Source organism: Chiroxiphia lanceolata, chromosome 2, assembly GCF_009829145.1.
Source record: "Chiroxiphia lanceolata isolate bChiLan1 chromosome 2, bChiLan1.pri, whole genome shotgun sequence".
Taxonomy (NCBI): Eukaryota; Metazoa; Chordata; class Aves; order Passeriformes; family Pipridae; genus Chiroxiphia; species Chiroxiphia lanceolata.
In genome coordinates this window covers 4,771,494-4,791,291 of record NC_045638.1, presented here as the reverse complement: position 1 = coordinate 4,791,291, position 19,798 = coordinate 4,771,494, and the positions used below count along the sequence as shown (strand labels likewise).

Below are 19,798 nucleotides of genomic sequence, written 5' to 3'. Positions count from 1 at the left end.
CCAATACTCCTTTGCCTGACCCTTCCAGGCTTATGGATAAAGCTCATGGAGGAGCTCTCACATCATGGTTTTCCCTCCAACAAACCACATATTTTGTCTCCCTATAAAGCACATTTTCTGAAGAATACTGATGATTGTGTGATCAAAACAAAAACCCTGTTTTCTTCTTTGGAAAAATAATAATAATAAAAATTACCTCCTACTGTGGTGTTTTGCTGATCCACCAAAATCATGGAACTGTTGTGCAGGTAGGAAAGCACTAGGGCAAATGTGGAGGTATTGACTGGAAACTCAGGATCCTGCACAGTGATTCTGAGCCTCACAATGACACTTCCAGCCTGCAGGGATTCAATCTGCAATTTCAGCTTCCCAGATTTGTGTAAAGCAGAAATGTCGGGTGGAAATGAATGTTCAAGCTGAGCAAAGGGAGAGAAGCATCGACAATTAGGAAGCCAACAGGAAAACTCCTTTAAAACTGAACTAGGGTGCTACATTTTTAAAGATTTATGTATGCACAACATAGAAAATGTTGTAAAACAAGTACCAAAGCATTTCAGAAATCTTATTTTTCAGAGATTATTGAGGCCCAAAGTAATGTGAGTCTCCTTGGTGCACCCTTTGAAAATGGTAACCACCTGACCACTGGTCTTACAAACCAAACTTCATTTTGGCTCAAGGGAGAAGGTTTGCTCCTAGTACTGTTTGCCTGGGCCAGAGCAGAACTGGCCCAGCTCATGTTAGCTCTGTATGTCATGTAAGTGTTTTGTCCTGTATACTCACCTCTGCACTCCCAGACTCTGGAATTGGATCATGTCCACTGTGGCTTGACCAGTATCTGGCTTGATTTTGACTACTACCAGCTAGGAGTCCCCCAGGGAGGGTTTGTCTTTTACCATGGCCCTGGGGCCAGTCCCGACAGGCAATCCCAATGTGACCACTGTGTTTTGGGAGACCCAATTGCATGGATGCAGGCTAGCTTGTGCCAGTTAGGGTTAGTGCCAGAGAATGGCTCAGGAAATATTTCATTTACCAGCGTGGGCATAGATATAGTTCCTAGGGATTATTTGGAACTCACCAGTTCAAATTCATCCTGCAGCTGAGTCCAATAATAAAGAAATCTCAGGGTGAGAGACAAGAAAAATGGGGGTGGATAACTTCAATAAAGTATGTTTGAGACAGCCCAGCCTCAAGGCAATATCACAATTACACCATGGTTAATTACCAGCCTGGTGAGCAGTCACATCAGCTGAACAAATGGCATTGCTCTGAACAATAAGGCTGGCACACTGCTGTCAGTATCTGAGCTGTGCAGGAATTGGAAGTTCTTCCTTACACCTCTAGAAGGCAGCTCCTTGCTTGAGCCTTTATTCCTTCATACACCTCAAAGCATGCCTTTGAGCACGCATTGCAGAGCCATAAATCAGCACAGCTTCATTCCCATTCAGTCAGAGTTTGCTCCAAAAAATTCCTACAAACAAGCTGTTTGACTGGGCTAAGCTCACATCAGGGTGGGGAGGCAAGAAAAAGAGGAGAGAGGAAGTGAGAGGGGGATGTTATGCTCCCAAACACCCAGGGAGGCAGAGACAACACAGATGGGAAATGCTCCTTTTCCTTCACAACCCCATGATGCCAATTAGATCTGCATTAGTCTCAGAGAAGATTCACTCACCAAAATCCTCCTACACAACAAAAGTGAACAATTTGCAACCGTGGGAAATGAAACCGTGTCAGGAGGTTCAGCTTGCAGTTTCTCATAAGCAAACTCCTCTCCCCTGCTGCCTTTGAAAGTAAAGCTCCATTACTGGTGTTTGTTTTTTTTTTTCCTCAGATATAAATTTACTTATATTTATGAGTCACCCTTTGTTTTGGGAAAGTCTCGTTTTGGATGGAGATCCCAATTCCTCTGTATGGGCCCTGTTCTCTGCAGCAAAACTGTAGGAGATTGCTCCATCTGAAACTCCCCCCCCTTTTTGGGAAGCTGAGAGCTGGTAATAGGCTTCATGACTCAAGTTTTGTTTGTGGCTGGTTACACCTGAGCATGGACAGTGGCTACAAGTGTGCAGGTAGTGAACGTGGCTGGAGGAGAAAGCCTGATCCAGCCACTTTTCCTAAAAGAAGAAAGAGCTTTGAGAGCAGTCAGACATTTATTGAGATGATAGCGCTGAAATGAATGCCAGGAATGTCATTTCAATAATCCATTAAAAAGCCTCAAGTCAATTTAGTGTGAGTTTATTGCCAAACTAAAGATCCAAGATCCTGTTGCATGCCTGCATTTATAATTCCTTTACTCTTCCATAGGGGAAAATTCTCGTTGGCTCCATTGCTAACAAGGCCAAGGGCTTGATCTGTCTAGTCAGTTGAATTTTGTTTTAATTGTAAAGAAAGGTCACAGGAAGCAGCATGATCATTTTCAAGGGATATTTCAGCCAGGCATAAAGTCCTCTAGTAGACTAAATGAATTTTAAATGGAAAAAAAAATGTATTGCCCACAGATATTTTAATGTTACCTCTGTAAGAAACAGCCTTGAAAATTCTTCATACGCTGAGCTGCTGGAATTATGGAAATCATCAGTGAAGTTGTAGTTGAGAATCCTCAGAGTGACATCAAATATCTGGGCCTCTGTAGGACACAACATTAAAACACACACTGAGAAAACAGGAGAGGAAAGGATTCAGTCAAAACTGATGTACCCAGAGCAAAGTCTCAGATGATGGAAGGAGAAGGGAGGATGAAATTGAGAGAGTTTGGTATCAAATAAAGAAAATACAGGCAAAAGGCTGCTACGAGCTTCCTACACATTGAGAAGATGCACTTACATCAGGCCCATAGAGACACTGAGGTGCCTGATTGCTACTGCATGAGAACTGGGTATACACATACCTTTATATGTGGGTATACTCATATCTGGACCTGACCCTACATAACTCCTGACTTGAAATTACATCCAGGGTTAAATTGCCAGTAAGTTCATCTTTGGCCCACCAATCAAAATGTTTTTATTTATTTTCCTCGTCTTGGCAGAGTGGATAATAAATATATATTCCTAAAGTGAAAATACAACAAAAAGCAGTGCATGGCACTTCTCTGGTGATCCCTGATAGATAACATAAGCAGCACAGGAGCCAAAACCAAGAGCCAAGGAATCTATAACTGCTGTAGCCTGTATAAACAATCTGAGGCTGTTACTCTTTGGACTGATCTTTGGAAAACTTCTTTTTCTCAAGGGTTCCAGCTTCATACTCTGAAGTTCAGCCCTCTGTTTTCATAACCACTAGACCTCCTACTTTCCCTCTACAAAGGGAGTAATTTCCTTCTGACCCAAGCTGGAGTCATCCCTCATCTGATCAAAGGGAAGGCTCTTATGGATAAACATGAACAGCAGCAGTCTCACTGTGGTCAGTAATAAATACTTCATTGCCTGCTCTTCAAAAAAAAAAAAATGGGGAGAGATTTATTTCTTTATTTGCATGAAGGCCTAGGAAATAATTTAAGGCCAAAGGAAAAGCAAAATTACGTTTGATCAACACACTAGGGCCTCAGGAAGCCACCATCGCTGGTTAATTGAACCAAACCAGGCAGGCAGTCTGTAAGCTTTCTTACTCAGCTCTTGTTATTCCTTTTAATCCTTTATTCAGCTGAATCTGCCCTTCCTCCTGGCACTTTTGTTAGCTCAGCTGAGCCCTTGACAAACCAGTTGACTGGATTTCTCGCTGGCCACAGGCATCAGCCAGGAAAAATGGGACCTGATGGGTGATGGGTGGCAGCAGAATGCAGTGCCAGGCACCAAAGAAATAAAAAACAGAAGAATTCTAGATTAGCCTGATCTCTGTAATAGTTTAAGTCAGCTCCAGCACTGCTTTATCAACCAGTGTTTGATAGTCTGGCTTGGATAAATGCTGGGAAAAAAAGTGATGAATTGTGATGATGATGGGAAGTGTTGTTCAGCAAGGACCAAATGGATCATTGCTGAACTGCAGGTGAATGGAGAGCAGCTTCAGGGAGAGAGAAGGAAGGAGAGAGGGAATATATTTTAAGTTGTATATCTATTTTAATATATCTTAAAATGTGTGCATATTTGAAGGTGTTTCTTTACCTGTTTTAACACTTTGTCGGGAAATGATGGTTTTTCCACAGGTTTCGTAGCTGACCTCGACTGAATACATCACACCTGCTTCCAGATGAGACACATTCATTTTCATTTCCTCTGTCTTCAGGTCTTGGACAGTCTCCTGGCCCTTGAAAACTTGGACTTGGAAAGTGTGGTTCAGAGGAGAAGTGACATGCCAGGACATTTCAAAACTGTTGCCGGTAACGCTGAAGATTCGGTGGTTTGTCACTGCAGAAGGATCTACTGAAGTCCCAGGAAGAGTTAGCCCAGAAAAAGCAACATTTCACCTCTAAAGCACTGTGCTATTCTAAGTCCACTATAGACAAGCACTTTGACAATCAATAGGGTAAAGGTCCTCTTTAGGTCAGGGCAGAATCTGCCCCCCTCACACTACCAGGTCCCCTCACCCATGAACCATCCCACTGGAGTGGTTAATTTGGTGCTTACTCTTTTCAGTTCCCTTTGCTATATTTGTTTGTGTTGACTCATAGAACCCTAGAATGGTTTGGGTTGGAAGGGACCTTAAAGGTCATCCAGTTCCAACCTCCCTGCCATGGGCAGGGACACCTTCCACTATCCAAGGTTGTTCCAAGCCCCGTCCAATCTGGCCTTGAACACTTCCAGGGATGTGGCAGCCACGATTTCTCCTGGCAAACTAATCTCCACTGAATGTCTAGGAACACTAATAATCAGGCAGTGAGCTACAGGTGCAAGCAACAGGAATAGTTTGGAAGAGTGAATCTGTGTACTCTACGTGTGTTGACACCTGCTTTGCCTCTTGTCACTTTAATCATCAAAATGCACCTCTTCAGGCAAAGGTTGTCTGGATTTATGCCCAGAAAACCCCCACAGACCCCAGCTTGCAGAGGCTGGGGGCACAGTGGTGTGCAGCACTGCACCTGTTATTCCTCTCTAGTCCAGTGCAATCATTGTCATGCCAATGGGAAAAGACAGGACCCTTCAGAGATGATTCCTCTCCTCAAAGGAGGAGGTGTCTAAACTGGGTAGGATGAATTGCCCTCCAGCAGAGCCAGTCTGTCTCCACTAACTAGAGAGAGATCCCAGACTAGACACCTCTCCTGCAGAAGCTGGGGTCAGGTGAGATGAGCATCACACCCCATGCTAACCCAGAGACCGTGTCATTCTGCTACCACAACTTCAATTCTTTCATGCTGATGGTTAGACTAAGAAAAAACGTTTGTTTTTGTAAGTTGCTTCAATAAGACATAATTGTTTCCAGGACTCTGAGCCAGGTGGTTGCCAAACACCCCCAAAGCCATCCCCCTCCTGCACTAGAGGTGCCTCACTTTAATTCCTCCAGTTTGGGCTTGGATCAGAAGATGTGGATGAAGATCAAGAATATCCAGCCTGTCTCTCTGAACTCGGCAAAGAACTACTGAAAGCTATTTCCTCTCACAAGAAGGACAGGGTGTTTTTAAAAGGGCTGTGATAACTCTTATCTGAAAGGGATCTAGGAGTGACTGAATTAAAATCAAGACAATATTCACTAAAATCCAAGATTACTTACAGCATCCAGTATCTTCAGATTGGTTAGTTATGGACAAAAGACTTGAATTCATTACAGAAGGAGAGCTATTGCTGGTACTAAGGGCATCTACTGCTGAACTTGGAGTAGATGCTGCAATGCCTAAGGGGAAATAGTATTATCAAAGAGTTAGAGTATTCCTAACAAAGCAAATCCCAAATAATACCATTCATGTTTTCCACAGCTGGAAAGCAGCAATAGAAGTAACATAAATAGAAAATAAGTACATTATCATCTCACAAAAGCCTAAAATAACACATTATCTTAATTTTTGAGATTAAAGGATTGTAGAATTGTTCTCTAGCTAAAGTATCAAATCTATAAGCAGTTACTCATCTCATTAACTTAAAGCCTATTATCAGCCCATTGATGTCTGTGGGCTTTAAGTACATGCCTCTCTATTTTGCTGGGCTGGTACCACAAGGTATTATTTCACCCAGTGCCAAACTCCAGCTCTCTGCAGCAAAGGGCTCGGGGGCAGTGGAGCAGCTCAGGGTGGGATCACACAACCACTGAGTCTGGGCTGCATTCACGCAGTCAAAATGGAGAAAAAACTTAAAAATTTTTATAAATAACATAATTAATTGTTTCCCAGGAGGCTGGGGAGGTGCACTGGTGGTGAATGACGTTCTGAGAAGCAGTCAGGGTCTGAAGTTAGAGGTTTTGGCAGATGAGTGAGGACAGCTGAGGGTGAGATAGGAGAAACAGCAAGGGACTGTGAAATAAATACACTGCATTTCAATCAGAAGCAGGTAACAGCTGGCTTATGTGGCATCTCCTCCCAGCAGGAGGAAAAGGGGCACTGAGTCCTCCAGAAATCCTTGCCCTGCAGGCGACTCCTGTGACAGACAGCAAATTCCCACAGAAACTTCCTCAGTGTTTCCCCAAGGTGAGATCTTCGTTTCTTACCTTCCTTCCTTCGGCTCAGCTGGTGAGGGGTGACATGGGTGTGAGGGTCACAGCTGTAATAACCCTCCAGGTTTACACAGGTGCTTTTCTGGGGGCAGGCGTTGAGTTCAGCGTAGGAACATTCGTTGACATCTAGGGAGAGGAACACACCTTGAACAGACACTGATATCAGCATCGAGACTGATCTGCAGTGTGTATAAACCAGGCTCTGGATATGATAAATTCAGTGTAAATCTGCAGTAACTCTTAAAATAATTCTGGATGTACACGGGTGCAATGAAATTGGAATCCTGCCCTTCCCCAAAGCAGTTACAACCCTCTCACTTTTTACTCCATTTCTTTGGAATTAGAGGACAGTTAGGGGGTAGCTCCTGCTTACAGCTGCAGGATGTCATCCAAACCTAAGAGATGTCAGCAGAAGAGGAAGGAGACCTGCTGAAAGTGATTCCACTGACAGTTGGACTGAGTAAACACAGAATAAGAAGCATTGAAAGTGGGGCTTATGGATGCACTTCGGGAGTACAAACGTTCAGACAGCTACACACTAATGAGTAGATTCACAAAACTTAAAACTAAAATACTGAAATGTTCACCTAACAGTTAAAAAGTAGGTAGTAATACGTTATAAGAATTAGCAGACTATCAATGTGACTTGTTTCATGCAAGCTACTGATAGCAACACATCTATAGCAATAGAGTATATCTGCTTCCCAAGAAAACACTTTTCTTAAGGGCCTGTTGAATACAACTAATATGGACAACATAACATATATGGACACCTTTGCTTTTTCTTTTAAAAATGGGGTATACTATTGGGAGAAAATAAATTTAATTGAGCATTCAGGAGCATTCCCTTCTAAACTATTCGATCTAAAATTATTATTATTATTAACTACAACCCTCACCATCCTTTAACAGAAATGCCAGGGCCATATTTGCAAATTTTACAAGATCCGCTACACAATCTTTTAAAGCAAATTAATAGTCATATAAATGAAAATGCAAGTGAAGGGGGATGAAACCTCCTAAAAAAAGCTTCCCCTCCCCGTGACAGGATTGTAAATCAATGACCTTGCACTTGTGTGTCAATCACTTCATACACGCGTTTCACCACGTCACCCAGGGAAGAAGAGACCTCAGCCAGCAGAGCTGGTTGGTGCAGCCCAAGGAGAACCTGGGAGGCCACTGTCCCGGCGTATATCCCTGCAGGATTGCTCTGGATGTGGTGCACAGAGGCATTCAAGGGCTGCAACGCACCAGTGATCTGGAAAACGGGGGAACAAACACTTGAGCACCTCGTTCATTCCTCAGCGCAGCTGAGGCGTAAATTATGCCACGATTATTATCATAATCTGAGTGGAGAAAGCACCAAATCAGAAAACATGGCAAAGTGGTAACATTTAGGCCTGTCTTTATGCACTCTTATTATCACATTTCACAGCTAATTTATATTACAGTAATGCCAAGCTAAGGGAGGTGTGGAGCTGATCTCAAAACACTTAGGCAGAAGGATGTAATCCAGGAGTATACGGGAAAAGTCCTGCTTTGCAAAGTCCCAATGGACAAACATTACACATGCTGTTACAATTCATCTGTAAAAAAGCTGTCCAACACTTCTTACTTTCAGCAGCTAAAAGGACTGCTGGCAAAGGGGTAGGAAAGAAAAAGAAGAAAAGCAATAGACTGAGGATGAAAAGTGAGATTAAGGGCCACAGAGAGACCCTCTGAATAGCAGCTTGTTTATCGTCTCTATTTCTCGAGTGTTTGACCTTGACATAGCTTGTTTTAGACCAAGATATAAAAGTCTTTTTAGATCCTTGCCCTCTATTCCTTACCACACAGTGACAGGACCAAGATTTCTTGCTTTTACAAGGATATGAGAAGGGGTAAATCAGGTGGAGGAAGAGCTACACCCACGCTGCTGCTATCATTTCTAGTCTCCTGCCCATCAGTGATGGCAGATTATGGCAGATGGGTTTCCTTTGCTACTTGCCCACTCCCAGCTGGAAACTGGGGAAGACCAGAAATAAAAATGTAGGGAATTAGGGACCTCTTGGGTGCCTTTCAAAGGCCATATCCAAGCCTGCTTTTTTCCATGGGAAATGCTTGGGTTTGTGGCCTGGAGGGTCTTGTCCTAGTTCATCAATCCATTTCCTAAGTACCCCTGAGAGGACAGAAAGAGCCTCCCTGTTTGAGCAAGGCTTTAGTTTGTGGCCTGGTCCCTCCTGCAGACCCTCCTTTCGGGAAGTGTGCCTCACACCTCTTCCAGGGCTCTGTTTTCCTTGGTTACCTGCAACTTTTCCTCCTTGACACGCTGGGGACAGGGACAGATTTACTGCTGCTAACTCATTCCCAAGGCAGAGCCTTGGTGCTACAGCAAAAATATAACACTCTGCTGTCTGCCCCAGCCCTGATTCTGGGGGCAAGATTGACAAGGCAACACCCTTGTCCCAACACAATCTCCTGCCCTAATCCTGTTTTTTCACAGTGAAACTTCTGGCACTGCTGAGTCCACGTGCCTTGCAGGTCCCAGTGCCAGAGATCAGGTTTGTCTCTTGAAAGGTTTAACTCGAAACTCCTTATCACACTTTGAAAGTCTTGAAATCTGGTCCCAGTCAGTCATAGGTCCAAAACTTAACTCAATCAGTGCTAGAGCAATCACCATTTAAGCAGGAAAACCCCTATATTTCAAAATGTCTTTAAATTGCCCTTGGAAGAGATGTGAAAAATTTACTGAAGGAGCTGATAAATCAACATTACTTGAATTGCTTAAGGATGCAGCTGATGTTCAGTAATCAGAAATATATTAGGGCCAAAAAAATCAATCTGGTAGAAAAGAGGGGGAGTAAGGGGTGGCCCCTGAGTAACAGAAACAAGGACAAAACAAGCAGCACACGGGATTGTTGGTGTCTGTACATACCATGGAGTGCAAAAGGCGGGAATGATTCAGAAGGTGGGAGTCCACTCTGATTAATTCATTAAAATCCATTTTCACAAGCACTGTCACGTTGTACCAGAATGTTCTTCCTGAAATGTATGAAATAGAACAGCAAAGTCATCTGAGGTCTGATGCTATAGAAAGCAACAGAGCTATAGGGAAACTCTGAGAGAACAAAGCAGGATTTAACTTGGCAAACACGAAGGGCCCAGGTACAGCCCATCACCTACTGGCTCCTTTGCCATATGCCACCTCCTTTGCAGGTGCCAGCAAAGGAGAAGAAGCCAAGGAAGGTCCACATGACCTGCAGCACCCACACACTGCTCAGCGCTCCCGGGTGCAAGCACTGAAGCTGAATATCCTGGAACTGATCCAAGGTGGATTCCCGTATTTGTTTTATGAAGAGCTATGGTAACAGTTTTCCTGCCCAATCCCACCCTCAGAAGGAAAACTTAAGCATATTTCTGTTAGAAGCAGTCCTGAATTTATCAGTAACATACCCTCTGGCATTGGGTCCACGCAGCCTGCTCCTTTGGATGAGCTGCAGCATTTTTTGAGCCCTGGACACTCAGCGTCGAACGTGCAGGGATAATCAGAGGTTTCCATATTCTCCATTGGACAAATACCAGGTCTTGAGGCAAACACACTGGATCTGTTGAGTGCTAAGTAACAAAAACATTTCTGAGAACAAAAATATAGAAAATTGTTTCCCCAAAATTGTGCTATTTAATTTATAGCAAACACCTCCTCCTCACTTTAGAAGCCCGTCTGTTCTGAGGTTTTCACGGGGAGAAAACAACAGCCTAAAAATACCATTATTTAATTCCAAGGGCGTAAATGCTCTCAGATCTTTCTCTCTCTCTCGTGACATTTCTGCTACAGAAATTTTGAATTTGTAGATTTCCATTAATAATTATTCAAACTTCCGTGGCACAAGGCTGACCTTTAGTTACAGTAATTGTGGGTGTTCCATGAGAGCAGAGACACGACGTAGCTCTCATGTGCAGGTGAGTGGGTTACACAGGAGGACAGGAGAGCAGAACTGAGCCCGTGGCTGCAGCCTGGCAGCACCTGCTCTGTACCAGCTGGCCACTCCAGGAGGTTGGTAGCCAATGCCAGAGAGCCCTGCAGAGAGGGCAGCTAAGGCAGAAGGTTGCTGCTTCCAAGCCAAGGGCAGTCAGTGGTCCTGACTCAATTCCAGGACATATTTCTCTCCAGAGGAAAAGAGAAAACATTTCTAAGCCTTACAATCACTACTTTCACCCACGGTCTCAAACACAGCTCCAAGTAATGCTCAGCTCTGATCTTTCTAATCAACCTGAAAGATTTCTCTTTTCCATTCATTCTGCACCTGCAGATTTTTGATCCATTACTGGGCAATTAAAGTCAGCCAGGAGGAAAATTAACCTGATTCTTGCAATGGAAATAGTTGTGGTGCAGAAAAACCACATTTGACATAATGAAGCCCACAGAAAGTGAAAAGTCCACAACAAATTATAAATCTATCATGAATCATCAGTTCTGTGGGTTTACAGTTTCTGTTATCCCAAGACTCTAGATGACAGTAAATGCCAGGTTTCTGAGAAGCAGAAGGGGATACTGATACTGACTTTTGGCCTCACTGAAGTAACCTTCTTAAACAGGGAAATTATCTCAATTAATCAAGATTTAAACTAAATCTCTGTAACTTGCTGCCACATGCACATTCCGGGTTCCCCCCTCCACTAGCCTATGGGAGACTGGAGGCTACTGCAAGCAGAAAGCCTCAACTTTTTGGCACACTCCATAGCAGTTCTCATTTTTAGCACCCCAAATCCCCAGCTCAATCTACAGTTGAGGGACTGAGCTCAAACTATGGCCTGCAAAACTCAACATGTGCAATTTTCAACCATTTACGCAAGTGGACATACAGAGATATTTGCACAAAGAATTAGACTCTTAAGAGCAGTGGTCTGTGTCCTTCTAAGGGCCCACACTATCCCTGTCAAGGGCCTCTGAAAGGTAACTATGAAAAGTAGGCATAATTTAATGATGGGAGTTACCTCCACTGAAAACCCCTCCAAAATCCAAATGCTGGGGAACAGGGAAGACACCGAGCTGAGTTGTCTCAGTAGGATGCAGGTCATTTACACACATATTTTTAAAGACCTGCATGCAGAGCACATGGGATGGCATTTCCCACACTGTTTTGTATTGTATTTCATCCACTCTGTGTGTGTATTTTGTGTGCACACACCCAACAAGCAAAAGCTTTAACAAGACTTTGAGCATCTTTCACAGAGAGTTGGTGTGAGACCCACAAGAGCTCTGGGCAGCAAATTACGAAACTCTGTCCCTATTCCCAAACCCAATGAATGTTTGGTTGCCCTACAGGGAGCAGGATTTGTCCTGCTACCTAATGCAGCCTGTCATGAGCCTCTTCATGCCTGTAAACCAAAGGCACTCACTCTCTTTAGTCTCTCACAGGACCAACTCTGCCTCCAAAGTTGAGTCACAGGCCCCATAGGATGAGAAAAAAAAAAATCGACCCTGTGCAATCTTACTCAAGTTACTTCTGGGCCCAGCAAGCACCAGGAATCCCATTCTGCTTCCCAGTATAGACCAGGAACCTCTGCTTCTGGCTCTCGGGCTGGCACTACAGGTTGTCCCCCCAAACACGTCTTACTCCTGGAAATATTCTTCCTGATTTTCAGTCTAAAACCACAATAAGGTGTGATATGGCTTCGGATGCCCTTAGATGAGTCTCCCAGACATTCCCAGTCTCGTGTGATTGCTCCATCCCAGCCTCCTGTGCAGGGAGCTAAGCAGCCCCTCACACCAGAGCACCAAGGGATTTCCCTGTATTAGTATATTCCTTGTTCAACAGTGCTCCTTACTATTCAAAACCAGGTGGATCTTAGTAAGCTGGACCCAAGCATGTGAATTCCTCCAGCTCTGAGATCCAGGTGCAGTTCAAGCAGGTTTGAGGTTCAAAGCAGAATTTTTTCCACCTGAGTCTCTTTTTTTTTTTTTTTTTTTTTTACTTGTTTAACTGCAGTGTAAATGGTTTAATGAGTCACATGCAATCTCAGAAAACACTATTGAATCCTGGCCCAGTGCCTCCCTGGCCATTTATCTGAAATCAAAAGGTCATCGTTTTCGGATCAGCGGAAACAGGGATGGATTCACTTCACATTTCTGCCTAATTGTACCAGATGCACTTTGAAAATTCAATTTATGCTCTCCACTTCAATAACGTTGGGGACAGTCACCTACCAAGCAATGCTGCCAGCACTGGGGAGCAAGCCAGCCAACTCCTCTGTCAGTTGGATGAAGTACAGGCTTTTCTCCTCTGTTATTTACATAAATGTATGGAAACAGAGCTGCAGCACCCAGTGCTTAGCAACCAAAGGTCAGTTACCAGCCTGCCCACTGGAGAGCCACTGGATCTGCTGTGGATGCAGGAGGGAGGGATCTCCCTGGAGATTGATGCTGAAGGACACCATTATCTCAGCCATGATACCCTCCCTCTCCCTCCTTCCACCTGGAGGGGACAGGGTTCATCCAGAGGGTATGGCAGAGCCAGGGACCAGCACCCTTCATTTGTCTCAGGTATCAGAAGGTGGAGACAAATCCATGAAATTATAGAAAGAGCCCCTGGCAAAGTCTGTTCCAAAGGCAGACTGGCAGTTTTCATCACATGTTTTGTGAGACTTTGAGCATTGGTAGACTTCACCTGCTCACGTGGATGTTTTCCATCCTGATTCCTTCTCCAAGGGTTAATTAGGTTGTGTGTTGGTCCATTATCTGACAAATATTTAACACCCTTCCCTGTGGAAAGCTCTGTCATTCACTAGAACACATTCAGAAGCCATGGGCTGAAATTTGGCAAGGATGCAGCTGTTGGACAATGGGGGACCATGGCCTTCAAAGAAAGACTTCTAAGAAAAGGCTACTAAAAAGACAAGGACTTTTGTCTTGAAGAAGAGGAGGCTGAGGGAGATGTGGCCAAGGTTTACAAAATCCCAAAGGTGGGGGGTAAGGTGAAAGCAGAGATGGTTTTCACCAGAGCCCACAGTAACAAAATGAGCAAAAGCACACATTTCTTTACCCAAACGGATTGTGGAGGCAGACAGCTTCAGTGGGCTCAAAAAGGGACAAGACAGTTCCCAGACAGGATTCCCATAAGCAGATACCACAGGGAACAGGTATAATCCCATTTCTGCAGCTGCTGAGGGCACACAAGGGACCCAAACTGCAGGGCAGAGAGAGACACTTGCTCCTGGGTGAAGTTCCAAAGGGCATTTTGGCACCTTCCCACCCCAGGCTGATGCTGTAACACCACCCATACGTGACACCACCATCCCATGGCTTTCTGGTGACAGCTCAAGCACAGGGGACAGCTGTGCCACAGCTCCTCACTGCTCCAGCTGGAGTCAGTATGGGAACATCTACACACTGGCCCTGAAATGTCCCAGTCCTGCTGAGGAGCTTCCTGGGCTCCAAAAATGAACATTTTTTACTTCACAGTGGTTTTTCTGAAAACCTTGGGAAGTTATGCACACAAAGAGCGATCTGATTAAAAGTGTGACCTTAACATTGCAAATCAAACACTCTCAAGTTGAGAAAATCCAGGATTAAAGTTGTCTGGGCCTTCTTATTTCAGGGTGTTTTTCATGGAGGTAACAGATTAACAGTGTGCTCAGGGAACTTGAACTAAAACAGTGTTTTAGAGACTTGTGTGCTTAAAAACCAGGGTTCATTGCATGCTGATACATTCTTTCCCTCCTTAGCTGGGGATCAAGCAGGGTTGGGTGACAGATAAGGAGCTCTCTGGTTTCATCTTGTGCTGGAAAGTGGGCAGGCAGCCAGCCACCAGCAGAATTAACTATACCATCCATTCTAGCAGCTGGAAATTAGCCTGGGGAATTACACCCTGTCTCTACCTGCAAGATTCTGGGAAAGCTTTGTAAGGTGAAACAACCTTTCAGAGCCGTGGGTTTTGCAGGTCCACAAGCCTGACCTGCAGCCCTGGACCTGCCAAGCAGTTGGGGGACCTCTCAAAGTCACCATTGAGGATGTGAATCTCTGTGGCCCAACCACACAAGTTGTTAAAGGCAGCTCTAAGCACTCTGAAAAGCAAAATAAATTAAAAAAAAAAAAAAAATTAAAACTGCCTCCAAGGTGTCTGAGAGTGGGCACAAAATGGATGGATCTCAGTATCTCTGCAGCTCAGTTGCCCATCTGTGAAAGACGGAGAACCTCCCTCACTTCCTGCAGTCTGTGTGAAGACAAATTGCTGCATGTAGATCCCCCAGGATTCACCTTAAGAGGTGATAAATAATTCTCTCTTCATTGAGAGGCTCAGCAGAGCACTGCACCATGCACTGAATGTGGAGGTCAACACAGAATGCTGCTGGGGAGCTCCTTAGAGGGGCTCCATCATCCCTGGGCACCACATGGAAATGTGGTCCTTGGGACACGGCAGAGCTGGATTAGGTAATTAAAAGAGTTTATTAATCTTCACAGGCCCAAAGAGAGAAAACAAAGGTTGTTTCATTTAATTCCACCTTTGGAATTACTTCTAGCACTTCCTAACTTTTAGATAATTAACTTTTTAGTTGTTATTTAAAAATGTTGAAGTCATTTGTGTGCGCATCTCTAATGCTGTCCCAGTGGATAGATGGGCAACTAATGAGAACTACAAAGTCATTTAACAATGTAGGTACTTTTTCCCATCATTAAAGAAGTAAGAAAACAGGGTCTGCCATATCCCAGGCAGGGGTAAATGTTTCCTTGTAGGAAGAAAAGGTGAGGAGTGGCCAGGAGCAGGTTGCTGGGAAAGGTCATGGAGACCTTCCCACCCCTAGCAGGATGAAGAGCATGACAGCATGGATAACGTCAAGGAAAAAATAACAGTAGTTCAACAGTGTGCTGTGCAGTAATTTCAGCAGTTCCAGTTTCTCTTCTCATCATTTATTTAAGACTGTGTCTAGACAGTGCATTACCATTCACAGAAATTATGACTAATGCCCTGAAAAGCAAAGATACCGGAATAATGTAAACACAGAAATCACCTAGAAGCCATTCAAATCCTTCTACGGTTTAAAATGTTCACAGATTAACTTTGACAGGAAAAAGAGTCAAGGTGACCACATTATTTCATGGACAAGCCTGCCCAGAGTGCCCACCAGCAACGTAGTAAGGGCAGAGTGGAAATTCTGCAAGGTTTACAGGAGATGTACAGATTTGTTCCTTTTAGATGAAACAAACCCATCAACAGCTCTCAAGTCCAAAACATCCTTAGAGATGCCTCTAAAAGACATAGAATTATGCTAGGAAAAAAATATTTAAAGTGTTTCCAGGCTGCTTTTTTTTTTTCCCCAGACAAGAAGATGGTCTTGATTTTCAGAGTTTCAAAACACCTGAGTTTCTTGTGCAAACTGTGATATCCACAATTAGTAAGTGACCCTTCCACATTTAGCTGGCACAGCTCTTTCCTTGCACTACAGAATTAAGAGGCCATTTTCTCTGATTGCCTCTTAGTCTTGTCATTTGACTCATGCATGCACACAAGAATGCACATGAGTGTGTAACAAAAAGACCTTACTGAAGTAATTTTTCAACAATAATTAGACATACTGGAGATTTTCTCCACTGTGGAACTCGTATTTGGAAAATGCAGATGATCAACAATGGGTCCTTTGCCAGTCTGACGAGACTGCCTGGGCACCCAGTAACCTGCAGGCCAAATTTTGCCCTGGCTGACACTCCACAACAGCCACAGAGCCAACCAATGGGAGGATACAGTAAATTAAGAATCATGTCTCTCTAATTATGCTTTAATTTCTCTTCTACAGCAAATAATTTTAGGAACAAGTAAAACACAACAACTGTGTTCTCATCTTTCTTTTAAAAGCACTTTCCTGCTATACATGATGTTCTACTACTGTTGAGAAAACACCTGGAAAAAAATTGCTGGGAGGTTCTTTTTTCCAAAGCTCTGAAGCAGCTTAAAAGTAGGATGAACACATTGTTCTTGACAGATCCCATGACAGGACATATGGCTCATACCCTCTCATGCCACGTTATATGATCTGGTGCAGGAGCAGGTTTGGGGACATTCCCACAGATCTGAGTCACCCAAGTCTCATGACCCAAAACAAGGGCCAGAGCTGCAATGGGACCTTTCCTTTGCAATCTGCTGTTGCAGTGTGTGACTGTGTAAATGCCCAGGTCCACACTGAAAAGGGAACACGGAGAAAATGCGATGTCACGCTGAAAATAGGAGATTAAATTATGTCCTGCAGAACTTTTCTGCATGACAGAACAGTTCAGTGCTGGCCTAGCTAATCCAAGATGTCCATTCAGCTCAAAAGCATGTAACTTTATCCATCAAAAAAAAAAAACATTCCTGATTCAAGGAATCTCCTCCATCTACATCTCAAGTTCTAATAAAACTGGGAATTTCTTGTTGACAACTGGTAGCCCTGATGTGAGAAGAGGAACAAGCTTCTATCTTGAGGCAAAAATGCTTAAGTCTTCCTGAATAGAGCCTTGTTAACCCTCAGAAGTCAGATCAGATCCACCAAAAGGTTCACCAGTTTTCATAGCACCCCCAGAGTCATAGATAACCAAGGAGAAAATGGGCCCTAGTATAGTTTTGATTGGAAAGCTGTTGGTACTGACTTGCCCTGAGGTCACAGGTTGTTTTAAACGTAAACCAAAATTGGGTTTGCATTCTGTCTAGGAATAGATCCTGCTTCAAATCAAAGGAGATGTTATCCTAAGTGCATCCCGAATCACTTCTGAGAAGAAAGCTCTCCGTGTAAATGGAAACAGGCTCAGAACAGACACTGCACCAGGCACAGGGGAGTTATTGCACTTGGCCAGGGATATTGGCCTTAACCAGGACAGGTAAGGAGCCCCTGGGGGAGAGCAAGGGGGTCCCTTCTTCAAGATCCCCTGGAATTTTAGTGGATTTGTGGCAAAGAGCAAGAACCAGAAGCTTTAGTCTTTCATGTCTACTCCTTACTTTGTTGGACAGTTTACTCCACATTTTTGCAGACTCACTGGTTCCAGTGAACAGGAACCCATGTCCCCAGAACTGGACGAACGCTCTTCCACAAGAAGCATTTTTTTTCAACTCTTAATCTGACCAAAACTTACCTAGAGAGCAGTAGAGTCCAACTTGTTCATATCCCTCACAGCAATCTGTGAGAGTGATGGTTTCAGAGACTTCAATGGTGCGATACTGGGTTTTATGGTACGTCCGGGGACACACCATCCACGGTATCCATCCTCCACAGGACGTGTTTCTCTCATAGGACTTTTGGTAGGCAACCATTTTAAGCACATTTTTGGTCAGGGTATAGTTGCACAGATGGTACCCTAGCAAAGAGAGGCCTTTTTCTGGGGAAGAAAAATAAAAACAGGGAAGCAAGGGATCAGCATTAACTTGTCATTCCGGAGCATCAGTTCCCTGCGAGTATCTAGTTGAAAACAGTGTTATGAGAAAGCAGTGACAGAACCAATACAGATGAATGATTTCCAGGAAAGCTGATGTTAGGAAGAACATCACTTCAAAAAACCAGACAGAAGAAAGAATTAGTAGTGACTGCTTGTCATAGGCATCACTTTGGTCATCAAAGGATGCAGATTGCCAGAAAAGTCAAAGAGTTCTTGGTGCCTTCAGGAACAAAGCAAAAAAAGGGCAATTTAACTCAAGAAAATGGAAAGGAAATGAGTATATGTTAATGGAAAATAGAACAAAATAGGCACTTCCAGGCCAGAGTCATCCAAGCACTTCACATGTCCACTCCAGCCTCATGATGCCAAAGTGTTCATTGCTCTCCTCTGGCTATAAAGGGAATGAAGGGAACTCATGGGCAGATGAGTCACAGTAGACGTCTGGAATAAGACATCCTTCAGACATCACTCCAGGCTAAAACTGGGTCCTCGTACATCACTGGGAAGGACTTTCAGGTATCTGACACAGAAGGTATTCCTGGAGCTCCTGTGCTGCCTCTCTGCATTTGTAGCAGACCTTGTTAGATCAGGCCTTGAGACCTGAAGTGGTTCATTGACTACAGGATAAACAAAGCCAGTGATAAGGTCGTTAACTACATCATTTCACACAGGTCTGGGAATGGGACTCATTTCCCAGAGTTCTGAAACCATTCGTGATGAGGAGTGAACTTGTTACATGTTTTACTTAAAACTGAAATACTTGAACAGGAACGGGGATTAAAAAAAAACGACACCAAACAACACAGAGAAACATCAACAACAGCAGCAGATCCAGATGGAGTTTAAGAATTAGCAGTAAGCAACCTACAGTCATGTCACAGACATCAGGCTGGCTCCTAATGAAATATTATAGAAGCCAGAGGGGTTGAGTCACTCTGTGTCCCATTTGGGAAACCGATCGGATAGAATTAAAATGCCTGCATCATCCTTCAGACAAAGCAAAAGAAACTTTAACAAGGATAAACATGAATTAGCTGCAGAGATTCAAATACAGCAGGGTTATTTTCTTTTCTGAGAGCTCTGAGGGCACCAGGGTCAGCCAACAGACAGACTGAAGCTAACACAGTATACACAAAAGACATACAATTAAAATATTTACAGCTTCTCTTGTTTGTACACTGCTGCCTGAAAAGATGAAACACATAAAAACAATTCAGGAATTGTCAGGCTCTTGGGAATCTGTGCTTTTATCACTTTTAGCTTTCCAGCTAAACAAAAGATATTTACAGAATTTGAACAGGACTGATGAAAAAGTTTTGGACGAGATGACCACAGGGACAGTCCAGAAGAAAACATGGCGTAGATATGGTACCTAAATACGGCCCCTGGGAGCCCAGCCCTGCTCTGCCCAACCCCTCTGTGCCTTCCTTCTGCAGCAAAAGGCAGAGTTTGACGCCGGGTTGTGCTACAGGGAGCACGTGTGGGAGCAAGAGAATTCCTGGCAGGCTCCAGGCAATCTGTGCTGCTGCTTAGAGCAGGTCAGCAGGAAAATACTGACAGTGAAGGCATAGCTGGAAATCCCACTCCCTGCTTCTTCCTCCTCCCCAGCCTCACGTGTGGCACCTCTGGGTCCAGTCCCTGAAGCAAGATTCAGAGGCAGAGGCTGGAAGGTCTTCACATCCCTAAAAAGCACCAGGGCTTGTCCTTAAGAAGAGATTGAAAGGAAACAGTCACAAGGGGTAGGAAGACACCCAGACTGTCCCCAGCTGTGAGGCTGAAACCCACATCCAGCCTGAGCCAGGAGAGGAGCCCAGTGGCCGGGATGGAAGTCTGACCAGGACTGGGAAA

General features: G+C 44.1%; 1 protein-coding gene across 1 annotated transcript in view; it reads right to left on the bottom strand.

The window, feature by feature from the left end:
- Positions 1-17,768, bottom strand: part of UMODL1 (uromodulin like 1) — a 47,877-nt gene extending 30,109 nt beyond the window's left edge. The window contains exons 1-9 of the mRNA XM_032677905.1: positions 17,651-17,768; positions 10,003-10,164; positions 9,485-9,591; positions 7,636-7,828; positions 6,565-6,696; positions 5,638-5,757; positions 4,095-4,349; positions 2,508-2,620; positions 197-416 (exon numbers count right to left, since the gene is read on the bottom strand). Of these exons, the coding sequence (XP_032533796.1) occupies positions 197-416; positions 2,508-2,620; positions 4,095-4,349; positions 5,638-5,757; positions 6,565-6,696; positions 7,636-7,828; positions 9,485-9,591; positions 10,003-10,164; positions 17,651-17,768 (1,420 nt within the window). The remainder of the gene's footprint in view (positions 1-196; positions 417-2,507; positions 2,621-4,094; positions 4,350-5,637; positions 5,758-6,564; positions 6,697-7,635; positions 7,829-9,484; positions 9,592-10,002; positions 10,165-17,650) is intronic.
- Between the last annotated feature and the right edge of the window lie 2,030 nt (positions 17,769-19,798).